Source organism: Capsaspora owczarzaki (genome assembly GCF_000151315.2).
Source record: "Capsaspora owczarzaki ATCC 30864 unplaced genomic scaffold supercont2.4, whole genome shotgun sequence".
Taxonomy (NCBI): domain Eukaryota; class Filasterea; order Ministeriida; family Capsasporidae; genus Capsaspora; species Capsaspora owczarzaki.
Window position 1 is genome coordinate 1,002,397 of NW_011887295.1, and position 26,963 is coordinate 1,029,359.

Consider the following 26,963-nt stretch of genomic DNA (forward strand, 5'->3'; position numbering starts at 1 on the left):
AAAAAAAAAAAAAAAAAAAAAAAGAGTGGAGGTCGAAGTCGAAAGGCCAAAGCCCAAAGCGTGCAAATGGCTGACTTTGGGGGATGGGAGTGCTGGCTAATCCCGTATCGAATTCTATTATGGTTGATTTTACAAGGGCAGGCGCGGATGAGGCGTTTTTGCGTCGAGTCGGCGGCAGCGTTCTGGTTTTGCAGTTTTTCAAGTTGCTGGTTTTTATTTTTCTCGTTTTGCTTCAAAACTGCACATCTCGGCTGGATACACACCAAGACGATATAATAACATCACAACAATGCTCAGTAATACTGAAAATTGACGGTGGGCGAATTTATGCCACCCAAGACATGATTCTTCATGCTTGAACGCCGACAAAGTTTGGAACCGATCGCTCAGCGCTAATTCCCGTGCTTCACCTTGCACAATTCGAAAATCCTGTACTGAATTATATTTAGCATTGTTCTATTGACGAAATGGGCGGCAGATTGTTCGCTAACGACGTGAGATTGCGATGGCAAATAGACAGTTTGAAGCAAGTGGTGTTTTTCCCAATCGGTCGCTTTCTCATCCTCCTTTGAGCCTCTCTGATTCAAACAATCTTCCTCTGATACATTCATCAACCACCACGATGAAGATGCTCCAGAGTTTCTAAATCGAAATGCACTTCACTCATACTTTTCTTTCCAATGGAACAACTCGATCCGCAGGTGCGTTTTTGGTGCTCAAGCCACAGTGACAACTTTCCCTTTCCCCCAAACCAACGACCAGCGACCGACATGCCCTTGCTGTTGCCTTCGAGTGAGCTTGGCTTTGAGTGGTGCTCTACGGGACGAGTGAGCTCAATCGTCAGAAGTGGAGCTGCATTGGAGGACGTGAGGAAGACCAGAGCGAGAGAGAGAGGGACCATGTGGCGGCTTTTCACTCTCGCTGCTCAATCTCAAAGTGCTACAGAAACCACTCCCATTGACATCAAACTACTCCATCACGAATCCGCACTCCAATTCATATTCACAAGCGCACCCAGTTCAGCGACTTTGGTGGAGAGCAGTGCGCTGACTCGACCCTGTTTTCGTTCTCATTCTGCACAGACATTGGCGACGCTCGAGCACCACTTGGCTCAAGTCTTGCAGCCAGATAGCGCATTGATCTCTCAGGTTTGTAGAACATCTGCAAAGTACTGTTGCATTGTCGATGGCTTCCACCGTGGCAAAAGCGTGTTGCACCCAACACACTCATTCACTCATCCCCCCCCCTCAAAAAAACCTTCCAACAGGCCACCGCAGAGCTCAATGCATTCTTTGGTCTTCCGGTCTGCGTGCCGGCGCTTGTTCACGTGCTGGGCGCATCAACCAATGCGGGCGTGCGCCAACTGGCGGGCGTTATTGTGCGTGCTCGCCTCATCCGTCAGTGGATGAAGCTCCCTGCAGACGTGCATGTGTGGATCAAGGCGAATCTGCTGGCCATGATTGCCGTCGAGCCTCTGAGTATTGTGCGGCACGCCACTGCCGCCGTCATTGGCATTATTGCCAAGCACGACATGCGCGCCAACAACTGGCCCGAGCTGGTTCAGTTTGTCTTCCAATGCAGCCAGTCCAGCGAAGTTGCACACCGCGAGATTGGCATCTACGTTGTGCGCATGATGTGCGAGTCGGGCGACAGCTTCCTCGAGCCCCACCTGCCGTCGTTGCTGCAAATGTTTGCCCTGGCGCTCGCCGACGCTGCCAATCCGTCTATTCAACAGCTTGCCATCGAGGCCATGACATTCCTCACGCCGCTGCTCGACCAGTTCGACTTTCTCACTCTTGCCGCCATCAGCACTGGCGTTGACATCCAGCAAGTGGCGGATCGGGCTCGCCGAAAAGCAAAGGGAAGCAAGGCCAGCAAGTCACAGCTCGCGGCTGTCGCCCAGTCTCTGCAAGAGCAGACGTTGGTGCAATTCCGCGGGCTGCTCCTGAGTGCTCTGGACTTTATCCGGGCGCGGTTTGCGGCCAACGACCAGACCAGCGCCATCCTTGCCTTGGAGCTGTTCGACGAAGCCATCGAGTCCCCCTTGCCCCTTATTGCGCCGATTGCCCACGCTGTGATTGAATTTGCGGTGGAAATCGGAGCAAACCGTGCGGTGCCCGATGATGCACGCATCAAGGCGCTCTCCTTGCTGTCCTGGTTTGCCAGTTTCAAGCGTCGAGCGCTGAGCTCGAGCAAGGTCATCCAGCAAGTCATCCCTGCGCTGTTTAACATTCTTGCTGAGCACGACGAACAGCTGGCGCTGCACTACGGCGGCACGTATGACGCACAAGAGGACGCCCAGAACATTCGCGGTGGCCAACAACAACAACAAGCCCAGGCCAATGCTGAAGACGACGACGACGACGACGATGACGAAGACGAGGAAGGTGGTCAAAGCATTGGTGACAAGCCATTCCAGGTCGCCGGCCAGATTATTCATCATTTCGGCTTGAGCTTCCCCGCCTCGCTTGTCCTGCCTCCCATTCTTGACCTGATGGCGAGCGCCATGTCCTCGCCCAACCCATACCACCGTAAAGCTGCCATGATTTGCTTGCAAGTCCTCTGCGAGGGCTGCCCAGCGGCTCTGGCCGAGCACTTGCCGTTGCTTCTGCAGTACATTGGCGTTTGCATCGAAGACGCTGTGAACTCGTTTGTTCGTGAGGCCGCCGTCATTGCGCTGGCTGAAATGAGCTCCACCATCGAGGAGGTCCTCGACTATCACGAGCAGGTCATGCCACGTCTGATGCTCGCGCTGACCGATCCTTCTGAGCGCGTTCAGGAAAAGGCTGGCTACTCGATCGAACATTACTGCTTCCACCTCGGCGAGCGTGTGCTCCCCTATGTCCCTCACGTTGTGGGCCAGCTTCTTCTCGTGATTGCCAACGCAACCCACCTCAACACACGCGCATATGCTGTTGGCGGTGTTGCGGCTGTCGCCCTGGCCGCCAAGAGCGAGTTTGTGCCATACCTGCCCCAAATCCTGCCGTCTCTGCTTGAATTTCTGGCAATAGAGGACGACGAGCACATGCCTCTGCGCATCGGCGCGACAGACGCACTTGGATCGATTGTGAAGGCCGTCGGGAGTGAGCACTGCGGCTCTGTCGCTGAGCAAATCATGCCTGTGGTTGTGGCTGGGCTTGAGAAACACGCTGACGACGCAGAGCTGTCCCAGAGCACGTTTTCCCTGTTTGCATCGCTCGCGGCGGTGTTCAAGGAGGCGTTCTCGCCGTATCTCCCACACTTGATGCCCACTCTGCTCTCTGTGTGCGAGTCCAACTACGGACTCGAGATGCATCGTGCAAAGTCCAACGATGATCAGGGATTCCGTCTCCCTCCATCTCTCGATGTTGACCAGGGCGCCGAAGACGAGCCCGAGGCCAGTGACGACGAAAACGAACAGGCTGGCGAGGACGACGACGACGACGACCATTCCGGCGAGGATTCGGACGTCGATGAAATCCGCGCGACAGACACCTTCCTGGAGGAGAAGGAGACTGCCATCAACGTTCTTGGCGAGCTGTGCGTCCATTGCTTCTCTGGGTTCCACCCGTTCATCCCCGCTGTGATGTCGGTCTTGTGCGAGCTCACGCGGTATCACTATCCCGAAGTATGCAAAATTTGTTTGATTTGAACGAAAAAAAAAAAAAAAAAGGGAATCGGATTGTGTTTTTTTGTTTTGCTTGCTCACTTGCTGTTTTCTGTACCTTGTGAACACTGCAGATTCGCAAGGCTTCTGTAGTATCGCTGACAGACATCCTCGGCGCGCTATACAAGGCGGCAGCTGGTGACTATTCTTGGACGGCTTCTGCTCCCGAGTTGGTGACCGTTTTCCCTTCCGAAGAGACGGTGGGCGCCATGACTGTTATTTTCCCGACCATGCTGCGACGATTGCGACTGGACAACGACCCCACCGTCGTCATTGCTACGCTCGAGTCGTTCGACACAATCATCACGACGATGGGGCCTGCCGCACTGGCCAACGGTGTTGGTGAGCGTCTGCTCAAATTTATCTATCGTGTGCTCCAGCGAAAGGCCATGTGCCAAGGAGACAGCGCCAGCTCCAACGCCGACGAAGACGACGAGGAGAATCTCGCCGACAATGCTGCCGATGCTAGCGACTCTCAGGACATTGCTGAAACTGAGCAAATTTTGATCGAGACTGCAGCAGCCTTGCTCTCGACCTGTGCGCGGGCTGTCGGCCCTGCTTTCGCAACCCACCTCCCGAAAATCATGCGCTGGATTGGACTGTACGCCCAGAAGGACCGTTCCGAGTCGGAGCGGTCTCTGGCTGTGGGCATTGTTGCTGAAATTGTTGCTGCGGCTCGTGAAGGCACGATTCCCTATGCACCTGTAAGCGTGTCTTCTTTCGGCCTGAGGCTTGAGGCTGCGAGGCGTGATGCTGTTCTGTTTTTTGGTTGACTCATCGTGTCACGATGGTCTTGGTAGATGTTGCTCGAGTTCTTCCTGACCGGGCTTGGAGATCCAAACGACGAGGTCTGCTCAAACAGCAGCTACGGCACTGGCGTGGTGTGCGAGGTGGCCAGCTCCGTCCTCCTGCCACATTTCGGTCAAATCTTCAAGTGTTTGGCCAACGTCTTCCAGCAGGAGCGCGAGCTCTACAACACGCGCGATAACGTTTGCGGTGCCTTCTGCCGCATGATTTCGGTCGGCGCTGCTCAGTTGCCACTGGAGATGGTAAAAACGCAATCTGGCAAGCTGCAATGGTTGTGTCTCGAACCTTTTTCTCATTTTTCCTTTTTGTGTGTTTTTTTTTTTTTTTTTTTTTTTTTTTTCCGTTTCCGCTTCTCTCGCAATAGGCGATTGCCGCCATTCTTCAGCATCTTCCGCTCAGGGTTGACTTTGCTGAGAACAAGACTGTTTATCCTGTGCTGATTGCGCTGGTTCAGCAAAACAATGCCACGGTATGTTCAGAACTGTTTGCGCTCATTTTACAGTAGTTGGTGCGCTTTTCATTGACGGCCGTTTCCTATATTTTGTTGTGGTTTTCCGTGCTTGACATAGATCTGGAAGTTCATGCCTCAGCTCATTGCAGCCAGCGCTCACGTGCTCCGCGAGGCCGCGACTGAGCTGTCGACCGCGCCCGAGGTTGCTGCGCAATTGGTCGAGTTGTTGCGCCTCCTCGCTGGCACCTATCCAGACTACTTGGCTGTCTTGTCGCAACTTCCTGCTGATGACCGAGTTGCCGTTGAAAGTCTCCTGGGCAGCGCATAATTTCGATTCCGTGGTGCTACCTTTTCTCGTTGTTTGATTGAACAAAATACAGTTGGTCGTTTTTCTTTGTTTTTTTTTTTCAAAGCCAACAAGGTTCTCTTCCACCTTTTTTTTTTTAAAAAAACTTGCTGTTGTTGTACAACTGTTGCTATTCAAGCGACTCTGACACTCAGTGCGTGTCATGTCTGAGGTGGAGGGAGTCGGCCAGCACCAAATCCCGCAGTTGTGCGGTTTTGGTGTTTTTGTTTTTTCGACCAAAAATAACGACAAATCGATGACTCGGTTTTTTTTTGTGTGTCAGTTGCCAACAAAAGAGATCTGTTACGCTTTGTTGTTCGGGTTTGGAACACAGTGTACAAAGGCGACTTGCTTGGTATTCAATGACATGGAGGTGGGTTTGTATTTGCAGATGTTGACAGAGGGGGGGAGACGACAGAAAGTAGAACAACAACAGGAAACAAACATCAAAGCGGTTGCTATGTTTGGAGCATTGGTTACATCTTTTTGAGTCGGTCGAGTGGCGACCGGGCCTTCTTGGAGCCACTGACGGCTGCGACATTGATCGTGCCAGAGTGGTCGGCGGTGCCGGCGCGCTGGCCTGGCATTGGCTTGGACAGGTCGTCGCCCGGGCGGCGCAGTGCGGTTGGCTGGCCAACATGATCAGCAGCCACGCTGCCGCTGCTGGGCATTGATGATGGCTGGGCTCCTGCCAGATCCATGCTAGTAGAGACGGTCGAAGCCATTTTCGCGGAAGTGACGACCAAGAGAAGCGGGGTTTGGGAATGGGCAAAAGGCGACCACAAAAAAAAAAAAAAAAAAAAATAGAAAACCTAATTCAAACAAAGACTGGCTTGACTCTGCTAAAATCCTCAAAGAGTAAAGAGTGAGGCATTGAGCGGATGTCGAGAACGAAAGGTCAATACACATGCAAAAGCTTCCTCAAAGGATGCGTGCTCGATGGCATGCATGGTGGGAGGGGGGTGGGGACGCGCGATCAAACTGTAATCAATGGTGGAGGCTGAGAAATGGCATTATTGTGGAGGAACAAGCACAGCGAACAAATACTAACAATAATAATAATTAACAAAGAAAGGGGAACTAGGAACACGAATGCTGGCGAGTGATTAGCCTTCGACAAAGAGAACTGCTTAAAGTTGAACAGCTTCATTCGATCGGCGGCCAACGCCGCCCCACTTTTTCTGCTGCTTGGAGTCGGGTCGATGGACACTGCCACGCATGGAAACAACCTTGTTGGTCAGAGCGCTGAAGGACGAATGCACATACAAGCAGCTGAAAGGCAGCAGCTCGTGATAGTGCGTTCGAAGGCGAATATGGCTACATGCAGACAAGGCAAACAACGACAGCGCGTTAGCATTCTCACATCGCCAACTGAAAATCGAGCCCGAAAATCAGACAAAAGACGCCTTACCGGTAGCCAGGCTTGAGGGCAACAAAAGGCACAACCTCATGCCCAAGCAACCGCGTCGACCGTCCGTGCTCTTCCCAAACGAAAAATCCAACCGTCGCCAGCTCGGGAGCGACAACTTGAAAGTCCAGTCTGACCAAGAAAAGAGCAAGCCACCAACAAAGGATCAAGTACCGAAAAATGAGTGAAATGGACCTCATTGATGCCCAAACAAGAAAAAAAAAAAAAAAAAAACTAAAGGAACACTGCACTTACCGCTGATTCCACTCCGGATCAAACGTGTTCCCACGAACAGCCGAAGTGCGCTGCGAACCAGTGTCCCGATTCACGCCAGAAATGCGAATTTCGACAACGACAGAGCTGGAGATGGACGTGGCAATGTCGGGGAGCCGGGATCGGTTTTTGCCATCGCTGAGATGCAAGCCTGCAATGACATTGATTGAGAGGAAGGAGGGAGTCTGCTCGGCGTAGAGACCAGTCTTTTGCTGAGGGTCGAACGAAAGCTCGGGCGAGCGCATGTTGATGGGCTTGAGAATCATGCCGCACCCGCCGTTCCGGCTAAACATGCCGCGGTTGACAAACATGGCTGCGTCGTTGGTTTGGTAGTTGAGCGCAACCATTTGGATGCCGCAGTTCCAAAACAACTGAGGATCAAAGTTGCTCGAGTTGAAGCGTGATCCAGATGGGTAGACGCGGCTCAGGCGTGCTCGGTTGTGAGAGACGAAGGACACGGCCTGGCTGACGCAAATCTTCTTGGCTTTGGTTTCGCCAAACGACGACTGCATAAAGTTGGTGTGATTTTCCCGACTGTGCACGAACGAGACAAAGGAGACGCCTTGGCAATACACGGCCAGATCGGCCAACGGTTGAATGGCTTTCACCTCCTCTGCCGCCGTGCCTTCCTCTACAAGCGAGTCGCCGTTGAGATTCATCGAGGAAGCGGTCGAAGATAAGAAGGGTGGTGGTGCAGAACCAGTAGAGACAGCAGAACCAGCAGAGCCAGCAGAACTCGCAGAAGCCGCTGCAGGCGAGCTGGGCAGCACTTCCATGCTGATGCCTGCGATGGAACAAGACAATACAAGAGCAAACAAAACAAAGTCAATCCCAAAAATAATGCGTTTTTTCTCTATTTGCCGAACTTGGAACAATCTCCTGAAAAGATAACTTACTGCTGGATCTCGAAGGCTTGGGAGAGCCTGGCACAGTCAAGGAGGCACTGCTGAGAGAAGGAACGAGGAGCGAAGTGGTGCTTGCACCCCATGCTGGCGGCATGCTGGACAAACTGCCGACGTTAGACGCGTTGCTATTCGTGCGGAGCCGAATCGTGGAGGTCCCTGCAAGCGAAGCCAAGCTTGGGCGTGATTTGAGGTTTAACGAGACACGCGCTTTAACCAAAATCCGGTACTTGAGCTGCTCGGGGGAAGGCAACGCGACGTTCGCAAGGTCCTCGGGATCGACGGGGAACAAGGTTTCGGTGACGAGCCGAGCTTGGAAAACGTCGCGCATGATCTGCACCATGGTTTCTTGCTGGTCTTTGGAGCAATGGTTTTCCAGCGAGAGAATGACGGGGTACGGGGATGTCTTGAAAGCATACTCGTTGATGGCAATAATGACGTCGCGAAACTTGATCTTGGTTGTGAGAGTGTGGCCATGCGTAATGATTGGATCTCCATCAGAGCCGTCCCAGCAGTCAACTGAGTGCAGTAAATCCCCAGAGTAGAGATAGAGAGAGAAACGCATGTCAATGAGTGCAAAGCCACAACACAATTAAAAACACCCCAACAACGACTTATACTCACGCTCAACGCAGCGACAGTTGGAAACAAGCGCGCGAATGTACGCCTCGACACTGGATTCTCCTTTGAGCTGGTCGCCGAGCAGATACGTGTTGTGCGAACTGGCAATAAAGTACTGCGAGAGAGGCAGCGTCATATCTTGGCACACTGAGCGTTGCACCTTGTCAAACAGGCTATTGTCGTCGCTATGGAGGAACGACGTAAAACCGACAATGTCAAGCTGGGTCCGGTTGCCGTTGCCAGAGAACTTTTGAATGAGCGTGCGAGCATCGTCAATCGAAAACTCCGTTTCGCACTGGATTTCGACGAGAAACTTGTAGAACGACTCGGCGTCCATGTACAAGCCAAGTCCGAGCTCGTCTCGAGCGCAGTGGTCCTCGAACATTTTGAGGATTTCTGGGCGACGCGTCAGGGCCGTGTACAGCGACACAAATTGGTCAAAGGTGACCGTGGGCGTGGCTCCAATCGTTTGCTCCAAGACGCTGGGCTTCATGTGTTTTCGGCGCTGGTTACTCAGACGCTCGACAAGGGTGATGGCCTTCTTGACAGGTAGAACGCCTTCGGCGCTGGTTGGGCAAGCAACGAGCCATTCCAAGCGAAGCTGACTCACGGCGCCATCCTCCTTGTGGTACTGTGTCGAGTAAATCAGCGCTTCCAAGCCGCGTGTCCATGTATGGTAGTCTTCGAGAGAGTCGCAAATCAGATCGAGCGTCTGCCATTCGCCGTAGATGAGCGAAAACGACTGCCCTTCCAAATCTCGCCAAGGATCCTTCTCGAACGGCTTGGTGCGCTGCCCGCGCCTCAGTTCTTTGATGCTGTTGATGTGAATGGCCTTGGGAAACGTGTCTTTGCCCAAAATCTTGTACCACAGGATGATCATGTTGCTTGGGTCCAGTCGAAACAGGCGGTGATGCGGCGAGCCCGCCGTGCTTGTGTACTTGAGCATATTGGCACCCTTGACCATGAGTTGCAGGCAAGTTTCCTGGAAAAAAAAAGCAGCAGCGTCATCATCAAAGAGGGAAAAAAATAAGCACAGGCAGAGAGGAAAAGCGCGATTCCAACAAGCTCAGCAAATCGTCCCATACAATCGGCATGGTTAGGCTCGTTTTGGGATCTAAATGGTTCATGCCTTCGCCGAAAAACTTCATAAGGCGCGATTTCTGTTGGTAGCTTGCGACCTTGGCGTCAGCCTGTATCGGTGGGATTGTCAGCAAACAAATGGGGTGGTGAATGGAAAAATCGTTGGAGGAGAGGGAGAACACTCAACACAACGGACACCAACGCATTCTTACAGAAGATGTATCTCGCCGGAAGGACTGCGGGATGCCGTCGAGCTCCAATTGCGACGGCACGCGAGAAAAGGATGGGCTGGCAGTGACGCCCAAGGAATGCCCAGAGGCATCCTCATTTTCGTCCAGCTTGTCGGCCATGGAGCCAGTTGGACTATCCAGCCAGCGCCGGGTGAAGTTGGGTGCGTTGAATTTGCTAGATTTCACACTCAGACGCCGAACAAACTGGCGCGTGACCTCGCGGTCTTCCTCGTCCATCATGCTGGACGTTTCTGAACTGCGCCCACTGGACGGGTCTGGTGGTGTGAGCGAGTCGGCAGAGATTGTGGACGACTGGCGCGACAATCCAGGCGGCGCAGCAATGCCAGTCGACGAGCTAGAGTCGGAGCTCTGAACGGAAGACGCCGAGCCGCGTCGACCGCCAGCCTCAAACTCAAGGCCGCTTCCAACAGAGCCGGAGCGCTCGAGGTGGCTGGCCGCGGAAAAGTTTGGCCGACGAGAGGATATTCTCCGACTGTGCGAGCGGGTAAAGCCACGGGGCGATGGGCCTTCCGTTTCAGCCGCGGCATTGTCGCTTGCGGCGGGCTCGCTTGGTTGCGACAGGACATCGTCCAGATCGTCCAGATTTGTTTCGAGCAAAATGGTGTCGGAATCTACTCGTGTGTTCAAGTAGCGCATGAAGCGCGTGGAAATGTCTTCCTCATCCGATCCGGCGTCGGCACCGTCTGGTTGCAAATCGAACTCGTCGGACTGCTCGTTGCCTTCATCGTCGGTTGCTCCACTCGAAAGCAGCGATCCATCATCGTCGTCCTCGTCGTCCTCTGCGAGATCGGCATCGCTGTGTTCGGCGAGCGCTTCATCCCTCTGGTTTGGCAGCAGGAGTAATGAGTCGCCCGTCGAATCGATCGTTTGGACCGAGCCGCTACTTTCCTGATCGCGAGCATCGGCCATGCCAAGTTCCGAATCGACCAATGTGACGAGCGAGGCGCCCATAAGCGTCGCTGCGCCATCACCATGCACAAGGGTGTTGGCCGCCTCGGAATAGGCAGGGAAACTCTGGGCCTTCAACTTGAGTGCACCATCGCTTGTTACGCGGCGAGCAGCATCGCGGGTGGGCCCTCCTGGCTCTCCTTCTGTGGTTGCCGAATGACTCGTTCCAAGCGGCGTGGACATGTATCGATGGAAGCTTCGTGCAGGATTGGCTCTTGGCGCCTTGCCGCCAGACTGTTGGCGGCTTGCTGCCGGGTGGGCTGGGTCGGCTTCAGCAACGCCGCTCTCTTGCTTTGAGGAAGACTCGCTGTCTCGTCGTCGGCGACTCGAGGATTTGTGCGCGCTACTTGTGTCGTCTCCAGTCTGTGAGGAATTGCGACGGGAGCGGCGTTTCCGGCGAGGCTGCGATGCACTTGCTGCAGCCGTGGCATCGGGCAGGAAGACGGACGGATCGTACGCATTTCCATCGTCGCTGTCGTCCGTATCGTACCCGCCATGGCGCATGTCTGCACTGCCACCAGCTGGGCCCTGCGTGTCGGAGGTTGTTGCCGTCCAGCTGGAGCTGGGCGCTGATTTAGCTTCTGGTGGCCTACTGCGCTCTGCTGCTTCTGCTCCAGCTTTGACTGTTACGCCTGGAGCTGCAGCAGCAACGGCTTGCGCTGCATGAGCTGCATGAGCTGCATGGGCTGCTTGAGCCGCTGTCACTGGAGGGGGAGTCAGAGCCAAACTGGAGCTGGAGAGCGCGCCAGACTGTGAAGCCAGCGCTTGGACGACCGCCTCTGGCGAGACTCCGAGCGTGTCTGCGAGCTCTGCGGGCGACACTGGTGTGAAGCTACTGAGTCGAGCGAGCTTGCGCTTTGGGGACGGGTCGGCAGCCCGAGCGCCCTGTTGCATCTCGCTGCCGCCACTGCTGCCACTGCTGCCACTGCTGCCACTGTCGCTGCCGCCGGTGCGATGAGCATGCTTGAGGCCGCCGGTGTGGTCACAATGGTCACAGGCGTCCCATCGGCGGCGGGTCGTCTCGCGCCGGTGCTTTCCATTCAAAACGTGCTTTCCATTCAAAACCTGCCAATGCGAAAACAATACAAAACTAAAACAAAAATAATGCCAAAGATTGAAATTTTAAAATGGAATCAAGTCCAAATTTGTGAGGATTCGAAAAAAAAAAGAAGTCAAGAATGACAGGACATGAATGGGATGAAACATTCAGTGAATAGTGGCGAAATTGGAAAAGGACATGTTGCTCGTTTTTAATGGTTTCGTTGACAACACGCTTCAGCCGCTTGTTTGCTGCAATGACAGCGGCCAGTACGATCGCTCCGAGCCTTGATCGTCTACCCAAACGATGCCTTCACGAAGAAGTTGATTCTAGTACAATCAAGTTTGACAAACAGAACACGAGAGTCAGCGCGAATTGAGAAGCTGAGGCAACTTTGGGAAACCACCGTTCCTACCAATGCTGCGGAAATGCGTTCTGCGCTCCAGCCATGAGTGCTGACAAGAGAGCTCTCTGTTACATAGCCAAGGGTCTTTAAGAGACAAAACCAGCACCACAGTGAGGGAAGTGGGAAAAGAACCCCAGGCATTCATGAAACGCAAATCCAATCGCACGATAGAGCACTACCTGAGCGGCTGCAAGCACAACAGTCTGATCCGCATTCAACTCGGTCGGGACTGAGCGCACTAGCCGTTGCTTTCCGACAACCAGGATGTCAAATCCGCGACCCAGTGTTTTCAACTTTTTGATAGCTCGCTCAATGTCGTCTCTGATGGAACGGTCAAAAAGAAGAGTTGCACGCACACAAGCATGTCAGAGTGTGTGTTGAGTGCAAACACAAACAAAGACCTGCGCTGCGCGCGAGCGAAAGACACAAACTCAAAATCTGCTCGTACTCGCTGATGGCTTGTGCCTTTGCGCCTCGCCTCTTGGTCAGCCGAGTCATCAACTCTTGCATAGTGATAAAGCCGCCGTTGCTTGCTCGGGTAGCAAGGCAAACTTCCACAACCTGGGTGGAGGAAAATACGTTTAGGACAAAAGATTGGCTTGAACACGATTCCATGATCGCAAGCAACACCAACAGGATTACCTGCACTGATAGCTCGTAGTAAAAGTCTCCAACGCCAAGCAACTCGGACCAAAAGCCTTTGGTGGATGCCAGAGGGTCGACGCCAATGGTGCCGCACATCACCTACAAGCGCCAAACGACTGTCAGTGCCAACAAAAGTAGTCACGCGCTTCAATGCACTTTGACCTTGATGCATTCACTCAAATCAACCCTCATCACCCTCAGCAAACCAACGAGCCCGAGATTTGGGACACTGACTTGGAACTGCTGACGGAAGGTTGGGTTTTTGCGAATCTGCTTGGCGTACTTTGTGGCAAACTCCTCCAAGTTGGACTTGAATACTTCCAGTTGTTGTGTGATCTGCACCAAGAAGCACGCACCGCGACGCAGGGTGAGGGACGAGGAGGCTACGGCAACAACGACGAGTCGGAGCCGAGAACGAGACGCTTCAAACGGGTACCTGTGCCAGCTGCATCTGCTCGAGCTCATTGCCCTTGGAGACGAATTGTTCCTAAATGCAAAAACCAAACCACAATCCCGAGTGACCAACCCGGGAGGAGGCACGGGTCAGGTTGAGCGTGTGTTTGCTCCATGGTCTCAATGCAATTTCAAACGCCCTGTTTACTCGTTGCTGCTTTTGCTTTTGCAGTCCCGCCAGACCAACTCCACGCCGCATGTTCGGATTATTGATTTATTATTCAAGCTGAGCGAAGCGCGCGTTTTTGACTTGGTTGAATGGATGAATACAATAGGAAGACTAGTCCTTTTCCATCCGTGTTTTGCAGATTGAACGAATGACTTACACTCTGTCCAAGACGCTCCTCGGCCACGAGCAAGACGTACGTTTTTCCAACACTGCAGCACGAGTCATCCATCTATCGATTTACCACAGAAGTGGTCGAGTCGGATGGGTGCGATGACTGGCGAGATTGGTCATCAAAAACCGATTGAGAGCAAATCTGTGCTCTGCTGCTTCAGAATGCACAGAGAGTTTTGTGTGTGTGTGCGTGTCCCGTGATCTGCATTGGTTGAGAGGCGATTGAGTTTGGGCGACCAGAGGGGGGGGGGAAGACCGTTGCAGGTTGCGCGCGAACGTTTGAGCCGAGATCTCGAAACATTGAAGATTTTGCTTTGTATGGAGTTTGCATTACGAAACACTCTCAGTGAAGCTCACTGGCGCGTGTCTGGCTTGCAAACGCCAATCATCAACAGGTGCGCTCGATTGCCACATGCAAGGAGTCGGGCGTGATTGTCACTGGCTCGCGAGATCGCTCGGCGCGCGTTTGGCGCCCGCCGTATGCTGACGCAGACTGCACAGTCGTTGCTGGTCACCATTCCAACTTTATTGTCGCCGTGTACATCACCAAGCCAACCCCTGCGTTTCCACAAGGTGCGTCCATGATGGAGGTTTTCGCTTGCAGCTCTGTCAGTGAAAAACCAGAGCGCGATTGACTTCATGTTGTCATGGTTTTGTGTGTCAGGAACGATCGTCACCGCGTCCAACGACAGGACTGCCAATGTCTTCCTTCCCGACGCGCTGGACCAACCCCTGGTCACACTCGCAGGCCACACCGACACTGTCTCGGCGATCGGCGAAACCGCTGCTGGGCTGCTCGTCACTGGATCCTGGGACAAGTACGTGTGCCACAGCCAGATTCGCTTTTTCGATTTCACAGGTTTGTGCTGACACTGTCTTCTGTCTTGCTCACTCCAACAACAGAAACGTCCGTGTCTGGGATGGCGGCGAGTGCCTGAGCGTGCTCTCTGGCCACGAGCAGGCCGTATGGGCCGTGCTTGGCTTGCCGGACGGTGACATTCTGACCGGCTCGGCGGACAAGACCATTCGCGTGTGGCGCGATGGCTCTGCCGTCAAAACCATCCGTGGCCACCGTGACTGCGTCCGAGGACTGGCTCTGCTGACCGGCGGTGCTGGCTTTGTCTCGTGCAGCAACGACAGCACTGTTCGCATCTGGACAATGTCCGGCGAGCCGCTGCAAGAGCTGTTTGGCCACACGTCGTTTGTGTACAGCGTAGCCGCGCTTCCCAATGGCGCTTTCGTCTCGTCGGGCGAAGATCGCTGCGTCAAACTGTGGAATGGTGCGTGTTTCCTGTCTTTTGTGGCAGAGTCCGAGATGCATTAAGACTCAATCTCCTTTCTGTCCTTCAGATGGTGCCTGTGTGCAAACAATCAACCTGCCCGTCCCAACCATCTGGGCCGTGGCCGCGTTGCCCAACAACGACATTGTTGTTGGCTCGAGCGACGGTGCTGCGCGCATCTTCACTGCAGACCAGAGCCGAGTCGCGAGCGACGATGCCTTGCGCGATTTTGACGATCAGGTTGCTGCGCAGTCGATTCCCAGGTATGAGAGCTCTCTTTGAATGTGTTGCCTCTCACTGGGTTTTTTAACGAGGAAGTTTTGCTCACACGGGAGTTTTTGCGCGGCGAGCAGCCAACAAATTGGTGACATTGACAAGAACAAGCTCCCTGGTCTTGAGGGGCTGAGTGTCCCTGGAACCAAGGATGGACAGAACAAGATTGTGCGCAACAACAACACTGTCGAGGCTTACCAGGTATGTGTGGGACTGCAGGTGTGAGGGGCTTGTCGTGTGGTTTCGTCGAATAGTCTTTGTTGCTGACTCAACTGTGCGAAAACAGTGGAGCGCGGCCAAGGGCGAGTGGACCAAGGTTGGCGACGTGGTGGATGCAGTCGGCTCTAGTCGCAAACAGCTGTTGAACGGCAAAGAATACGACTATGTGTTTAACATTGTGATTGAGGAAGGCAAGCCCGCCAAAAAGCTGGGCTACAACACTGCGGGTGAGTGGTTCTTTTGGGTCTGTCGAGTTGTTTGTTGTTGGTGTTCTGGGTACTCTGGGGACTGATGAGTTGAGCACACTCCCCGACACAGAAAATCCCTGGATGGCGGCGCAGCGGTTTGTTCATGAGAACGAGCTTGACCAGTTCTTCCTTGATCAAGTGGCCAAGTTCATTATGGACAACACCAAGGGCGTCTCTCTCGGTACCGACGATGCCGGTTACGCTGATCCATTCACTGGTAATCCATCTGCACACTTTCTTCTTTTACCCTGTAGTTTCCTCCTCGTTTGTGCTTTTTGTCTTTTCGACCCGTTTTTTTTTGTTTTCGCTCACACATTGTAAACAACCTCGACGATTGAATGGCAACAGGCGGCAACCGCTACGTTCCTGGAAACCGCGCTGCCCCAACGCAGAATTATGGCAACAACCCGGATCCGTACACTGGGGGCAACAGCTTTGTTTCTGGTCCCGGCCAGTATTCGACCCCTGTTGGTGCCAATAACACGGATCCTTTCACTGGCGCCGGTTCGTCCAGCTCCAGCGCTCCTGCATCGACCGGCTACTTCCCGCAGCTCATGTTCATCAATGTTGCTGCGTTCAACTACGCGGCCATCTCCAAAAAGCTTCGCGAGCTGAACGATGCCCTACCATCTGGGTTTTACAAGCTTTCAGCCGCCGATCTTGCCGAGATTGACGAGCTCGCTCGCACCCTGGAGAACACGGCCAAGTATCACTCGAGCGAGATTTCCCCCAGCGTCTTTGTTCTCTTGAACAAGATTATGGCCTGGCCCGAGGCATCCCTCTTCCCAGGTGAGCTTTGATTCGCGATGTTGGTTTTTTTTTGGGTCAAGATTTGTTGTTGTTGCTGTTATTCACACCGTCCCTTGTTTGCGTTGTTGTGGTGGCCAGTGCTGGATCTCATCCGCCTCGTGGTGCTGCATCCATCGGGCGTGCGGCACTTTGCCGAGACTGCGGGACACGGCAAGGAAATTCTTCTGAGCCTGATCGACGCGGCAGACTTTAGCAACCTGGAAGGACCGGAAGCCAACCGCATGCTGTCCTTGCGCTTCTTTGCCAACGCATTCTCGCTCGAGCCTGGCCGCGTGATGATGAACGCCAACCGAAGCACTGTGCTCCAGGCCATCACCGGCTGCCTGGCCAGCAAAAACAAGAACACGCTTCTTGCTCTCGCGACCGTTTTGCTGAATTATGCCGTTCTGTTTGGCACCACGCGCGACAAGGTTGCCGAGTCTACGGTGTTTTCGCATCTGAGCAAGGTAACGGAGCTTTGCATGGAGAATGTGATCATTGAATGTTGCATTTCAAGCTGATTCCCCTTTTCTTTTTCGATTTTAGTTGATTCTCGCCGATTTGGACGACGAGACCCAATTCCGCGCGTGCGTTGCCATTGGCACCTTGGTACGTTTCGTAATGACGAGCAACGACGAAAATGGTTCAATGGTCACTCATTCCGTCGTTTTTTTTTGTTTGCATTGGTAGCTGAGTCTGTGGGATGCCGGAAGTCGCAAGAACGCCGCCATCGCCGCGTTTGCCACCAAGCTGCAGTCCAGTCCAACCCCCAAAGTTGCCAGCTGCGCGGCTCAGTTGCGTCGACTTGTCGCATGATGAAAGCGATGTGTTGTATTTTTTTTTTCGATTGCTGTGCAACATTTATTAAACTGGTCTTTTGTTTTGTGCATCTCGTTTACAAGACTTGCTCATCTGTCTTGATGGGTCGTTCAAACCAGCACTGTCGCAAAGAAGAGCGTTGCACTCTGCTTTTTTTTTTTTTTTTTTTTTTTGTTCTCGTTTTCCGTGTTTCTGAATGACAGACACCAACAGCATTCAGCGCACGTCTGACAAGACGATGCGTGCGCTGTGGGAGTACACGGCTGTCAAGGTAACCCAGCCAAACCGCTTCTTGCTCATCCTCTCATTTCCCCCATTGCTGCCATCGTATCGATTGAGTTTGAGAGCGTGTGTGTGAAGGGCGAGTTGTGTGAGTGAGTGTTGTTGAACACTTTTGGACGGTCTTTTTTTTTTTTTTTTTTTTTTTTTTTTTTTTCGCATGGATCACTTTCTGTTTCGACTTTCTTTTCATTGTTGTCCGCCTCGTTCTTTTCTTCTCATTCTCGCTCTCGAATCACCTGCCTCTGTGCGACACACTGCGCTCTGGATTGGCTGGAGGGGGGTGGGTGGTCGGCGACAGTGCAGCGCGATTCAATCCGAAATGAGTGTTTATCATTGTATTTTTATTTTTATTTTTATTTTTATTTTTATTTTTATTTTTATTTTTATTTTTATTTTTATTTTTATTTTTAGGGGTTGATGGTTTGACTGAGCAGCGTCGTGTCCCAGGTGCCAACGTGCCAACTGTCCCTGCGTTGTCTTCTTGCTCCTTTGCATGCCTCTCTGTGCTCTCTCCCTTTCGACTTGGCCGTTTTCCGTGGTTGGCGGTTTTGATCTTTTTTTTTTCGGTGTTGTTGCTTTTTTTTTTTTTTTTTTTTTTTTTTTTGTGGATGGGACGTTTCGCTGTCGGGGGGTAGGGTCGAGGTCACGATTGGCATGCGATTGCACCTTCTGTCGTGTGGTTTTCCTGCCACCAGAAGTCGTCACTCGTTCACCCCTCACCTTTCCCTTGTTGCGCCGCTTCTGTTTCAGCAATGCAACAGAAAACGAAACAACCGCATTTTTGGCATTTTTTAAAACCGCTTTTTTTTTTTTTTTTTTTTTTTTTTTTTTTTTGCGTTGTGTTCCAATGTGATGAAAATGGTGATCCTTTTCTGTTCGTGATCAACTTCACCCAAGCACACACACGTCTCACAATCAGCTCTCACGCTCGGAGTTTCCAGACAAAGAGTAGACACTTTGATGAGCTGTTGTTGTTTGGTGTTGTTGTTGTTATATGATTGGGTTTTTGTTGTTATTGTGTTTCGTATCGAGTTTTCTGTTTTGTTTTGTTTATGAACACGCTTTTTTATTTGTTGTGTTGACAATGATTTCGATTCCATTGCAAAAAATAGGATGACGAGCTCAGCTTCCCAGAAGGCACCATCATCACCGTGCTCAGCGAAGAGTCGCCTGGATGGTGGCTGGGACAGATTGGCGAGGCTGTCGGTAAGACGGACGGACGATTCACACCTGACTCATCCTCTCAGAAGTCATCGCCAACACTCACCTCATCACTGTTATCGGGTAGGCTTCTTTCCTTTGAACTACACTGAAGACATTTCTGCGGGCGGCGCTGACGAGGACTTGTATTCCGCGACGCAAGAGTACGTTTTGTCTGCCCCCATTGTCCGTTGTGTGTGAAAGCTCGCATCCACCGCCCCATGTCTCAACACTCAATTCCCCGTTGCCACTTGCTGTTCACAGCTCTCGCGAATTCGACGACGAGTTTGACGACGAGGAGGAGATTTACGAAGAAATCCTCATCGATCCAGCAGCGTCCGAAGCGTACCGCTCTGCCATCAAGGAAACGCTGGCCATGACGAAAGATGTTGCGCCCGCAACGAAATCAACCTTTGCCGGCGCGAGCGTTCCCGCGGCAGCCGCGCCCGAGACGCCGCCACCGAGCGCATCGCCCTCTGCTCAGATTACCATTGTTGCCGTGCAGATGCCCGGACAATCGGCCAAGGAGGAGGAGCGTTGGTATGATGGTGCGCCCGGCGGCGCCGACATTCGCAACGCGCTGTCCAAGCGCGAGTGCAACCGCCAGGAGGCCATTTTCGAATGCCTCACCTCTGAGCGCGGCTACGCGCGCGATCTTCACGTCATTCTCGACCAGTTCCTCAAACCCCTGCGCGACAGCGACGTTGTCAACAAGACCGATCTTAACATTCTCTTTTCGAACATTGAGCAGCTCCTTCCGCTGGCAGAGGAGCTTGCCAGCTGCTTGGACGAGCGGCGGAAGCAGAGCGTCGTCGTGGATCACGTTGGTGACGTCTATCTGCTCATGGCCGACTTTTTCCGAATGTACACGCTGTACTGCGGCAACTTTGAGCACGCGCTCGTTCATATCGACAAGTTGCGCAAGAACAAGAAGGCATCGGCGCTCCTTGACAAGCTCGAGCGCAGTCCCGAGTGCCGCATGCTCAATCTCAACTCGTTCCTGATCAAGCCCGTGCAGCGCATTTGCAAGTATCCCCTGCTGATCAAGGCCATCATCAAGCACACTGAAGAGAACCACAAGGACTTCCAGTTCCTCACGCAGGCTCTCAACAAGCTCGAGACGATTGTGACCATCGTCAACGAAGGCAACAAGGCCGCCGAGCGCACCAACCGCATGATTGAAATCCAAGGCAAGCTCAAGAACGACGACTTTGCCCTCATCACTCCATCGCGCAAGCTGCTGCGCGAGGATGAGGTGAAGGATGTCACCGGTAAAAAGGAGGACCGAATCGCCTTCCTGTTCAACGACGTTGTGCTCCTCACCACCAAGAATGGCAAGTTCCATGCCGCCATTCCGTTCGACAGCTGCATCGTGAACGACAGTCCCGAGGCGGCCGCCTCTGCCGCTCCGGATGTCGCTGCGCGCATGTTTGAAATCATCCATCTCGGCAAGACCAAGTTCACGCTCGTGGCTGCCTCTGCCGACGTTCGGCAAACCTGGATTGACGAACTGGTCGAGATGACCAAGGACTTTATCAGCCGCCAACAAGAAATCTGGCTTGCCCAAGGCATTTCCACCGCTCTTGCCGCTGCTCCCATCGAGTCTTCCGACGACGGACCCGATGCCCCCGAGGAGGATGAGAAGAGCTCCTCTGACGCCGACAAGGAGGAGAAGCGAAAGGAGAAGGAGCGCGAGAAGGAAAACAAAAAGAAGGACAAGGAGGCCAAGAAGGAAAAGGAGCGTCTGGAAAAGGAGGAGAAGAAGGACAAGGAGCGCAAGGAAAAGGAGGAAAAGAAGGAAATCAAGGAGAAGGAGAAGGAAAAGGAGCGCGAGCGCGAAAAGGAGGAGCAGGCCAAGCGAGCGAGCATTGCTGCTGCCACGACCAGCGAGTCTCCAACGAGCTCCACGCGCAACTCCTTCTCGGGCACACCGCCTGCCAGCGCCGGCGGTGCATCCCGACCCATCTCAGTGGCCGAGCACGCTGTCAACCGAGGACGTGCTGGCTCCACCAGCTCAAACTCCTCCTCCCCAGCTGCCCTCCGCAAGCCGTCGTCACCCCTCGCTCAAGGCAACGACAGGCCGGCAAGCACCATCTCCAACGACAATTCGCCATCGACCACCCGTCGCATGACCTCGACCATCGACTCGAGCTACAAGCGACCCGGCACGACCATCCAGCCAAAGGCGGCGCCAGGCGTATCTTCGATGATGTCTGCCTACACGCGACAGGCCCAAAAGGACCAGCAGCACTTCCCCGTCCGTGTGCTGAGCTACGACGCCGAGGGCAATGACCAATATGTATGTTGGCTGATTTTTTTTTGTTGCTGTGGTTGTGGGTTGGCGTTTGGATCGATTACTCAATTTTGTTTGTGGCTTTCCCTCGGCTTATTTTTGGTGTGACTGTGATCCATCTAGTCGTACAACCTGACCGTCAAGCTGACCGAGACTGCGCAGTCCAACACAATCAAGCGCACCTATGCTGATTTCTACGATTTGCATGTTCGCATGATCCAGTCTTTCCCAGACGAGGCTGGTTCTCGTGCACCGTACAAGCGCACCCTGCCCGACTTGCCCCAACAGCGTGTGTTTGTGAACGAGTCTATTGCCGGAATTCGTCAGCGTGAGCTTGACACGTATTGCAAGGTAAGCAGTTCATTTGTCATCGTTGTTGTTGTATTTTTGACAACCTCTTGCAATCTCCATGCTTTGGCTCACTGGCTCGTTGTCGGTTGGCAGAAACTCTGGGCCATGTCCGACAAGATCACCAAGAGCGACTTGGTCCAAAAGTTCCTTGATGATGCTCGTCGCTCAAACAAGGTTGGATTCAAGAAATCGGGGCAGACGGCGACTGGCACGAGCAACTCGGTCAGCACGCCTGGTGTCAATACTGCCAATGCAGCGGCTGTGGATGCACGCGCACAAAACTATCGCGACCGCACTGCCAGTCGCATCACCAAGCTGGTGGGGCGAGCCAAGAAGAATTTGAATGCTGTAGACCCCAGCATCAAAAAGACTCAGCAGCAGCAGCCTGCCAACAAGTCTGGCGGCAGCAACAACAGTTCTGCCACCTCCGTCAGAAACTCCACTGCTTCAACGGCACCGGCCAGCACTCGCGCCTCCCACATCCCCGCTCGCATCAAGCCTTCAGAGCGTCCTGAACTCGCTCCGAGGCCCGAATTCAATCGCGTGGAATTGCGCAAGACCACCTACGGCGATGCCGTCCGCACTGGTCGGGGCGAGAGCGTCAAACCCACAGTTACCGGTCAGGTAGTCTCTACCAACAAGATTATTGCTGCCGCCGACGCCAAAAAGGCTGGCGCATCTCCGTCCGGCAAGCCAGACGAGCCGGTTCCTGAATTCCTCCAAGTCAAGCTCAACCGCACAAACACTGGCAAGGAGATCAAGTCTGGAGGCAGCTCGAGCACAGCTGCTGCATCAACCAGCGGCAGCAGCAGCAGCAACGGCAACGGCAACGGCGCTGCTCCCAAGTCTGGCAAAAAGAAGAAGGGATTTTTGGCCAAGTTGTTTGGCATGTTCAAATCAAAGAACCCTTCCAGTGGCAGTTCCGCTTCGTCCACCACTTCCAGCACGTCCAGCCTGAGCTCCACCAGTCGCACTACGTCCACGACCTCCAGCTCGAGCAGCAAACCGAGCACTTCTAGCACGACGACCACGAGCTCGAGCGCTGGCAAGGAGCCGCTGAACAAGCGCAAGAGCGTTGCGGCGACGGCCTCCATGTTTGAGACTGGCGCCGCTTTCAACGGCCAGAACAACAATAACACCCCTGGTCGCAAGTCGGGTGCATCCTCAAGCAGCACCACCAGCTACCAACGAACCGGTGCGAGCGCAGGCCCAGGCGGCGCGCGATAAATTGGATTCTTGGGAGCTGGAATTGTGATGCGCAGGATTCAGCTGTTGATTCCAATCCTCTACCGTTCATGTTACGTTGTTATTGTTCCAAGTACCCTTCATTGTTGTGATTTTGCGAAACGACTGTTGTCGTTGTGTGTTTTGGATTTTTTTTTTTGTGATTTTCTCTTGGGTATTCTTGCTTTTCGGCTTACGGGTACTGTAGCTGGTCTTTCTTCTACTACTTTTTTTCTTTTTCATTCTAATTTTTTTGTGGTTGTTGTTGTTGTTATTGTGATGTCATTCACTCCTCGAAGCAACGAGCAACGAAGGGGCTGTTTAATACAAATTCTCTTTGTTATTGCAGCAGCCAAACGCGACATTGAAATCTCACACTCGCTGCAAAACAACATATTTGGCATACGTGCAATGTTGCGCTGAAAGGAATGGGACGTAGAAGGCCCTAAACAGCGCGTTCGGTGATTGCGCAGCGTCCAAAAACGGCACAGAGTAAACTTCCTTCCACTTCTCTGTTTGCAAAGCATATCTGGGTTCACGAGGGGCCACTGCAGCCGTATCCACATCGATCAAGTAATCGCACTTGTTGATGTCAAACTGCAATCATAAAAAAATTGTGCACAAAAGGTGAGTCTTATGCGCAGGTCGCAGAACAAGTGGCACTACTCACATAACGCGATGGCTCTTCGCGGTTCATGTCGTTAAAGTTTGGCGGAACGCCGCTGGTACCGTACTGCGCGCTATATGGCTGCGGCAACTGGGCCCGAAATTCTGACGCAACAAACTCGAGGCGAGAGCTGAAGAATGGGATTTGAGTTGACACGCTGATTTCAGTTCCGTCTGCATCTCCATCTCACTGCTAAACGTACTTTTCAGGAAGGAAGAAGTGACTCGGGAAGCGATACCATTCCTTTCCGACGCAGACCGCGATCGAATGAGGAGCCGCATCGGCGTTGTCGGCGAGGACTTGCGACAAGTGGCCGTACACGTCCAGTGGCGCATGGTAGTTCTTGTACTGCATGAATCCTCGAGAAACGGACAAGGCAAATGCCACAATGAGAGCAAGTCGCACTAGCACGCGAGCCTGGGCGGCCAGAAAAAAAAGAGAAAAAAAGAGAACAAAAAAAGAGAACAACAAAAAAAGAGAAAAAAAGAAAACAAAAAAGAAGAAAACAACGCTTGTGTGAGCAATAACGCCATCATCCCAATCCTATCAAACCACAGTGCGTCATACCACTCGAGCAAGAGGCGGCAGCAGAGAGGACCAAGCAGCCACAACTTCTAGCACGATTGCACCGGCCAAGTAAATAAGCGGGTAGGCGGGAAACAAAAACCGCTCCTCCTTGTGCGGACGGGTGAAGAAGATGGCCATCCACAAATAGAGCGGCATGAGGTAGATGAGCAAGGTCGACGAAGACCGGCCACCAGCCAGGCGCACGCGATTACGAAGCGCAGGAACCATCGCGAGCAGCATTGTCTGGAGCAAACGACCGATCGCTCGAGAGTTAGAATCGCACACACATCTCTGCATCCCAGTTTAAAATGTAAGCTCGTTACCAGAGGCAAAGCGACAAAACTCAGCAGAAAGGCAACGTTCGTATTCAGAATGCCATTCAACAAATAGTAGCTGAGCGGCTCGACGCCGTACAAATCGGGACCGCCTTGTCCGAAAACATTGTACAAAACAATGTTCAGGCTAGCGAACACAGGCGTGCCGTAAAAGTACGAGTCGATCGCCACTGTCGGCAACTGCAGCCGCCACAAGCAAAACGAATCACAAAAATGCATTGCAAAGTCAGATAACGAGCATTCAAAAGGGTATCCCAGCCCACAATCCAAATCATACCCTCCAACACACACACAAACACCACCATACCAAAACAACTAGAATCGCCAAAAATCCAGCGACAATGAACGAAACCCAATGGCGACGAGACGTTCGAAGCAGAAGCAAATCAATTGCCATTGGCAGACCGACTGCACCGCAGAAGGGCCAACCGAGAATGGCTCCAATCGCAATGCTAAAAACGAGACCCAAGATTGAGTGGAAGCGAACCGAGTGCAGCAAAGAGCCCTTGGATGCGGGTTGTCCACCAGTCACGACCTCCTCAAGAGATTGAACACGCATCCAGCACGCCATGGCAAACATGACGCAGACCATGGTGAAACTACTCGGCAAGAAGGCGGTCGACGCGAGGAACATGCCGTAGGAGCCAAGCAAAAACGCCAGCAGCGCTCGACCAATCGTCACATTCAAGTGGAGTTGCGCGCTGTGAATGAAAGCAGCTTCCGAGAAGGCGCACAAGAAGGCTAGCACGACACGCACATAGTAGAAAAGAGCAACCTGACCAAAGTAGGCACCAAAGCATCGATGAGCAAACTGAGAACACTAAAACTCCTTGACCACCAACACAGCCGCTGGTAGAACCAACCACATCAGAGAACTACATGCCAACCTAAATATGCAGCTTACCTTGCTCGTTCCGATTTGCACAAGAGCAGCGAGCTTCACGACAACGGCATGCGGCAACAAGTACGCGTAGGAGCGAATGGCAAACTCTGGCGAGTACTCCCAAGTTTGCATTCCATGGCCGTAGATCACGTAGTGCATCTAATCACAGTTGCAGCCGTGAGCCCAACACACGTAGCTTTTCAATGTTTGTCCTCACAAACTCAGAGCGAGTTGGTTGCTTTTTAGTTCTGCATTTTTTACCGGTTCCCAGTAATTGAACGTCTCGTCGCAATCGGAAATGTTAGAGAAGATGGCTGCCAGCAAGCGCAATGCCAAGAGTTGCTTGAACAAGACTCCGAACGGGATTCGCCATGGCTGGTGCTCCTGCGGGCTCGGATGGCTCGGATGGCTCGGATGGCTCAGATTGAAGCTCTTGTGCTTGTCGTCAATGTCGCGTGCGACTTCGCGCGTCTGTTGCGCAAGTACGAATGGCCATCAATTGTAAGTACTTTTTGAAATGTTGTACTGCAGTGGCATTGCGGGTTGACGGCATCGATGGCAGGAGCGGCTCAAACAGTCTCATACGAGCCGTAGTCCACTCTGCACACACCATCTCCCCCCATTCTCCCCCATATCGAACTTGGCGCAAAACAAGCAACAGCAGCAATCATCATCATCATCATCGAGGGGGACTTACGCGTCCTGCGCCACCGAATCGGCTGCGCGTCGTCTCGCTGCTGCTGAACGACATTTTGTCTGCCTTCTCTCTCACACTGTTCCTCGCTCTCAGTCCCCAAACACCAAACTCCTCGTCAAATTAACGCGAGAGGCTGTTCCTTAATACAACAAGCAAAAACGTGGATCGGCTGTTTTTTGCTTGTGTTATTTGGTTGGAGTCTGAGATTGAATGAAAAATACGACTGGCTGAGTGACTGAGCATTGACAGAACAGCAATTGATTCACTATTCCTCATTCACTCTATTCTATCTCACACCCCCCATCATCGGGCAGAATAGAATAGAGGGATGTTTGTATCGCAGCTGGTTCGCGCAGTCGCATCGGGCGCTGTTCCGCCAGTGCCGCCACGACTTCCGCCATCCGCGCTCAATTTCAAGCAGGTGAGAACTGCCCAAAGCAGCGCCCTTTTAGCCGAGTGTCTCGTGCAGGGGATGGACGCTCGGCGCTCCTGCTCCTTCCTTGTCTCTCCTTTTCAGCCAACTGAGGCCGGATTGACGCTGGTCGCTCACCATGCTATGAATATGACGCTTTGCATTGACTCGAATGCATCATCGAAACACAGTTCCTCGATCGCCGTCAAGTTCTATCGCTGTACAAGACCGCCATGCGGACTGTGCGAGGTACTCTACGCTGCTCAGAAACGCAAGTGATGGCATGCCGTGACGAGAGAATGTCGCTGACAAGTTATTGTTGGACAGAATTGCCTCAGCCGCAGCGATCCGAAATGCACAAATGGGTCAAGGAAGAGTTTGTGCACTTTAAGAACGAGAAGGATCCCGTAAGTGCCGTGCGTCTTGGGTTGAAAGCCTCCTGGATGGATGCATCGCTCATAAACATTTGCCCCATTCGTCTTGACGCTGAAACAGCAAGCCATCAAAATGCTCATCGCCAAGGGGAAAATGCAATTGAAAGAGCTCGAGTCCAGCGTCGGATTGATGAAGTACTATCCCGATCATTAAATTTCGACCCCCCCTCTTTTTTTCACTTTTTCGCCCTCCCTGGGACCTGTGTTGCTTTCCGTCTCGCCCGCGGAATGTTCATTCATGGTACGGTGTACCGAACGTCTGATGAACACCGGGAGCGGGGGTTGTGAGTCATATCAGAGCAGCAGCGAGCAAAATAAAAAATATAAGGAAACTCAAAAAATTCACTTTTCCCGCCCAAATTTTGGTTTGGGTT

The 26,963-nt window shown here is 52.9% G+C and overlaps 7 protein-coding genes across 8 annotated transcripts; 4 read left to right on the forward strand and 3 right to left on the reverse strand.

The window, feature by feature from the left end:
• Positions 1-662: 662 nt before the first annotated feature.
• Positions 663-5,301, forward strand: CAOG_03106 (hypothetical protein). Its single transcript, XM_004363888.2, has 7 exons — positions 663-701; positions 1,083-1,148; positions 1,268-3,607; positions 3,721-4,350; positions 4,447-4,695; positions 4,818-4,922; positions 5,023-5,301. The coding sequence occupies exons 1-7, from the start codon at positions 681-683 to the stop codon at positions 5,230-5,232; spliced, it is 3,621 nt and encodes a 1,206-aa protein (XP_004363945.2). The 5' UTR covers positions 663-680; the 3' UTR covers positions 5,233-5,301.
• A 1,079-nt stretch (positions 5,302-6,380) lies between these two features.
• CAOG_03107 (phospholipase C delta 4) lies at positions 6,381-11,627 on the reverse strand (the record flags this gene model as incomplete). The annotated part of the gene is made up of 7 exons (XM_004363889.2): positions 6,381-6,567; positions 6,662-6,790; positions 6,914-7,715; positions 7,828-8,352; positions 8,458-9,436; positions 9,540-9,644; positions 9,747-11,627. The coding sequence occupies 7 exons, from the start codon at positions 11,625-11,627 to the stop codon at positions 6,381-6,383; spliced, it is 4,608 nt and encodes a 1,535-aa protein (XP_004363946.2).
• Positions 11,628-11,880: 253 nt separating this feature from the next.
• On the reverse strand, positions 11,881-13,582 carry CAOG_03108. Of its 2 annotated transcripts, XM_004363890.2 has the most exons (8): positions 13,425-13,582; positions 13,260-13,310; positions 13,058-13,159; positions 12,821-12,922; positions 12,627-12,739; positions 12,358-12,499; positions 12,188-12,262; positions 11,881-12,101 (listed from the first exon to the last, which is right to left on the reverse strand). In XM_004363890.2, exons 1-8 carry the CDS (start codon positions 13,473-13,475, stop codon positions 12,009-12,011), a joined length of 729 nt encoding a protein of 242 aa, XP_004363947.1. In that variant the 5' UTR covers positions 13,476-13,582; the 3' UTR covers positions 11,881-12,008. The 2 variants fall into 2 exon arrangements, with proteins under 2 accessions (XP_004363947.1, XP_011270237.1); XM_011271935.1 differs by lacking the exon at positions 13,425-13,582 and having other exon boundaries at positions 13,260-13,382.
• Positions 13,558-17,300, forward strand: CAOG_03109 (phospholipase A2-activating protein). Its single transcript, XM_004363891.2, has 12 exons — positions 13,558-13,638; positions 14,012-14,189; positions 14,281-14,434; positions 14,520-14,896; positions 14,967-15,159; positions 15,250-15,370; positions 15,456-15,615; positions 15,707-15,853; positions 15,985-16,425; positions 16,525-16,892; positions 16,972-17,034; positions 17,116-17,300. Exons 1-12 carry the CDS (start codon positions 13,594-13,596, stop codon positions 17,239-17,241), a joined length of 2,373 nt encoding a protein of 790 aa, XP_004363948.1. The 5' UTR covers positions 13,558-13,593; the 3' UTR covers positions 17,242-17,300.
• A 107-nt stretch (positions 17,301-17,407) lies between these two features.
• CAOG_03110 (hypothetical protein) lies at positions 17,408-22,853 on the forward strand. The gene is made up of 6 exons (XM_004363892.2): positions 17,408-17,515; positions 18,639-18,732; positions 18,815-18,890; positions 18,991-21,025; positions 21,143-21,370; positions 21,464-22,853. The coding sequence occupies exons 1-6, from the start codon at positions 17,441-17,443 to the stop codon at positions 22,595-22,597; spliced, it is 3,642 nt and encodes a 1,213-aa protein (XP_004363949.1). The 5' UTR covers positions 17,408-17,440; the 3' UTR covers positions 22,598-22,853.
• An 8-nt stretch (positions 22,854-22,861) lies between these two features.
• CAOG_03111 (asparagine-linked glycosylation 9 protein) lies at positions 22,862-25,797 on the reverse strand (the record flags this gene model as incomplete). Its single annotated transcript, XM_004363893.2, has 9 exons — positions 22,862-23,191; positions 23,265-23,391; positions 23,464-23,678; positions 23,829-24,071; positions 24,152-24,343; positions 24,471-24,938; positions 25,068-25,205; positions 25,308-25,517; positions 25,744-25,797. The coding sequence occupies 9 exons, from the start codon at positions 25,795-25,797 to the stop codon at positions 22,967-22,969; spliced, it is 1,872 nt and encodes a 623-aa protein (XP_004363950.1). The 3' UTR covers positions 22,862-22,966.
• Positions 25,798-26,071: 274 nt separating this feature from the next.
• Positions 26,072-26,922, forward strand: CAOG_03112 (hypothetical protein; the record flags this gene model as incomplete). The annotated part of the gene is made up of 4 exons (XM_004363894.2): positions 26,072-26,164; positions 26,345-26,404; positions 26,494-26,562; positions 26,651-26,922. 4 exons carry the CDS (start codon positions 26,072-26,074, stop codon positions 26,741-26,743), a joined length of 315 nt encoding a protein of 104 aa, XP_004363951.2. The 3' UTR covers positions 26,744-26,922.
• Between the last annotated feature and the right edge of the window lie 41 nt (positions 26,923-26,963).

What these genes read in the sequence shown, in the direction of transcription:
- CAOG_03106 (XM_004363888.2), top strand. Translation starts at nt 681, where the DNA reads ATGGAACAACTCGATCCGCAG. An exon ending in GCACGATTCCCTATGCACCT is followed by an intron (nt 4,351 to 4,446) that starts GTAAGCGTGTCT and finishes TGGTCTTGGTAG; the next exon opens with ATGTTGCTCGAGTTCTTCCT. An exon ending in TTCAGCAAAACAATGCCACG is followed by an intron (nt 4,923 to 5,022) that starts GTATGTTCAGAA and finishes TGCTTGACATAG; the next exon opens with ATCTGGAAGTTCATGCCTCA.
- CAOG_03108 (XM_004363890.2), bottom strand. Translation starts at nt 13,475, where the DNA reads ATGCGGCGTGGAGTTGGTCTGGCGGGACTGCAAAAGCAAAAGCAGCAA. An exon ending in AAAAGCAAAAGCAGCAACGA is followed by an intron (nt 13,311 to 13,424) that starts GTAAACAGGGCG and finishes TTTTGCATTTAG; the next exon opens with GAACAATTCGTCTCCAAGGG. An exon ending in AACGCATTTCCGCAGCATTG is followed by an intron (nt 12,102 to 12,187) that starts GTAGGAACGGTG and finishes TGATTGTACTAG; the next exon opens with AATCAACTTCTTCGTGAAGG.
- CAOG_03109 (XM_004363891.2), top strand. Translation starts at nt 13,594, where the DNA reads ATGACTTACACTCTGTCCAAGACGCTCCTCGGCCACGAGCAAGAC. An exon ending in CTGCGTCAAACTGTGGAATG is followed by an intron (nt 14,897 to 14,966) that starts GTGCGTGTTTCC and finishes TCTGTCCTTCAG; the next exon opens with ATGGTGCCTGTGTGCAAACA. An exon ending in TTACGCTGATCCATTCACTG is followed by an intron (nt 15,854 to 15,984) that starts GTAATCCATCTG and finishes GAATGGCAACAG; the next exon opens with GCGGCAACCGCTACGTTCCT.
- CAOG_03110 (XM_004363892.2), top strand. Translation starts at nt 17,441, where the DNA reads ATGACAGACACCAACAGCATTCAGCGCACGTCTGACAAGACGATGCGT. An exon ending in CCGAGGGCAATGACCAATAT is followed by an intron (nt 21,026 to 21,142) that starts GTATGTTGGCTG and finishes TGATCCATCTAG; the next exon opens with TCGTACAACCTGACCGTCAA. An exon ending in AGCTTGACACGTATTGCAAG is followed by an intron (nt 21,371 to 21,463) that starts GTAAGCAGTTCA and finishes GTCGGTTGGCAG; the next exon opens with AAACTCTGGGCCATGTCCGA.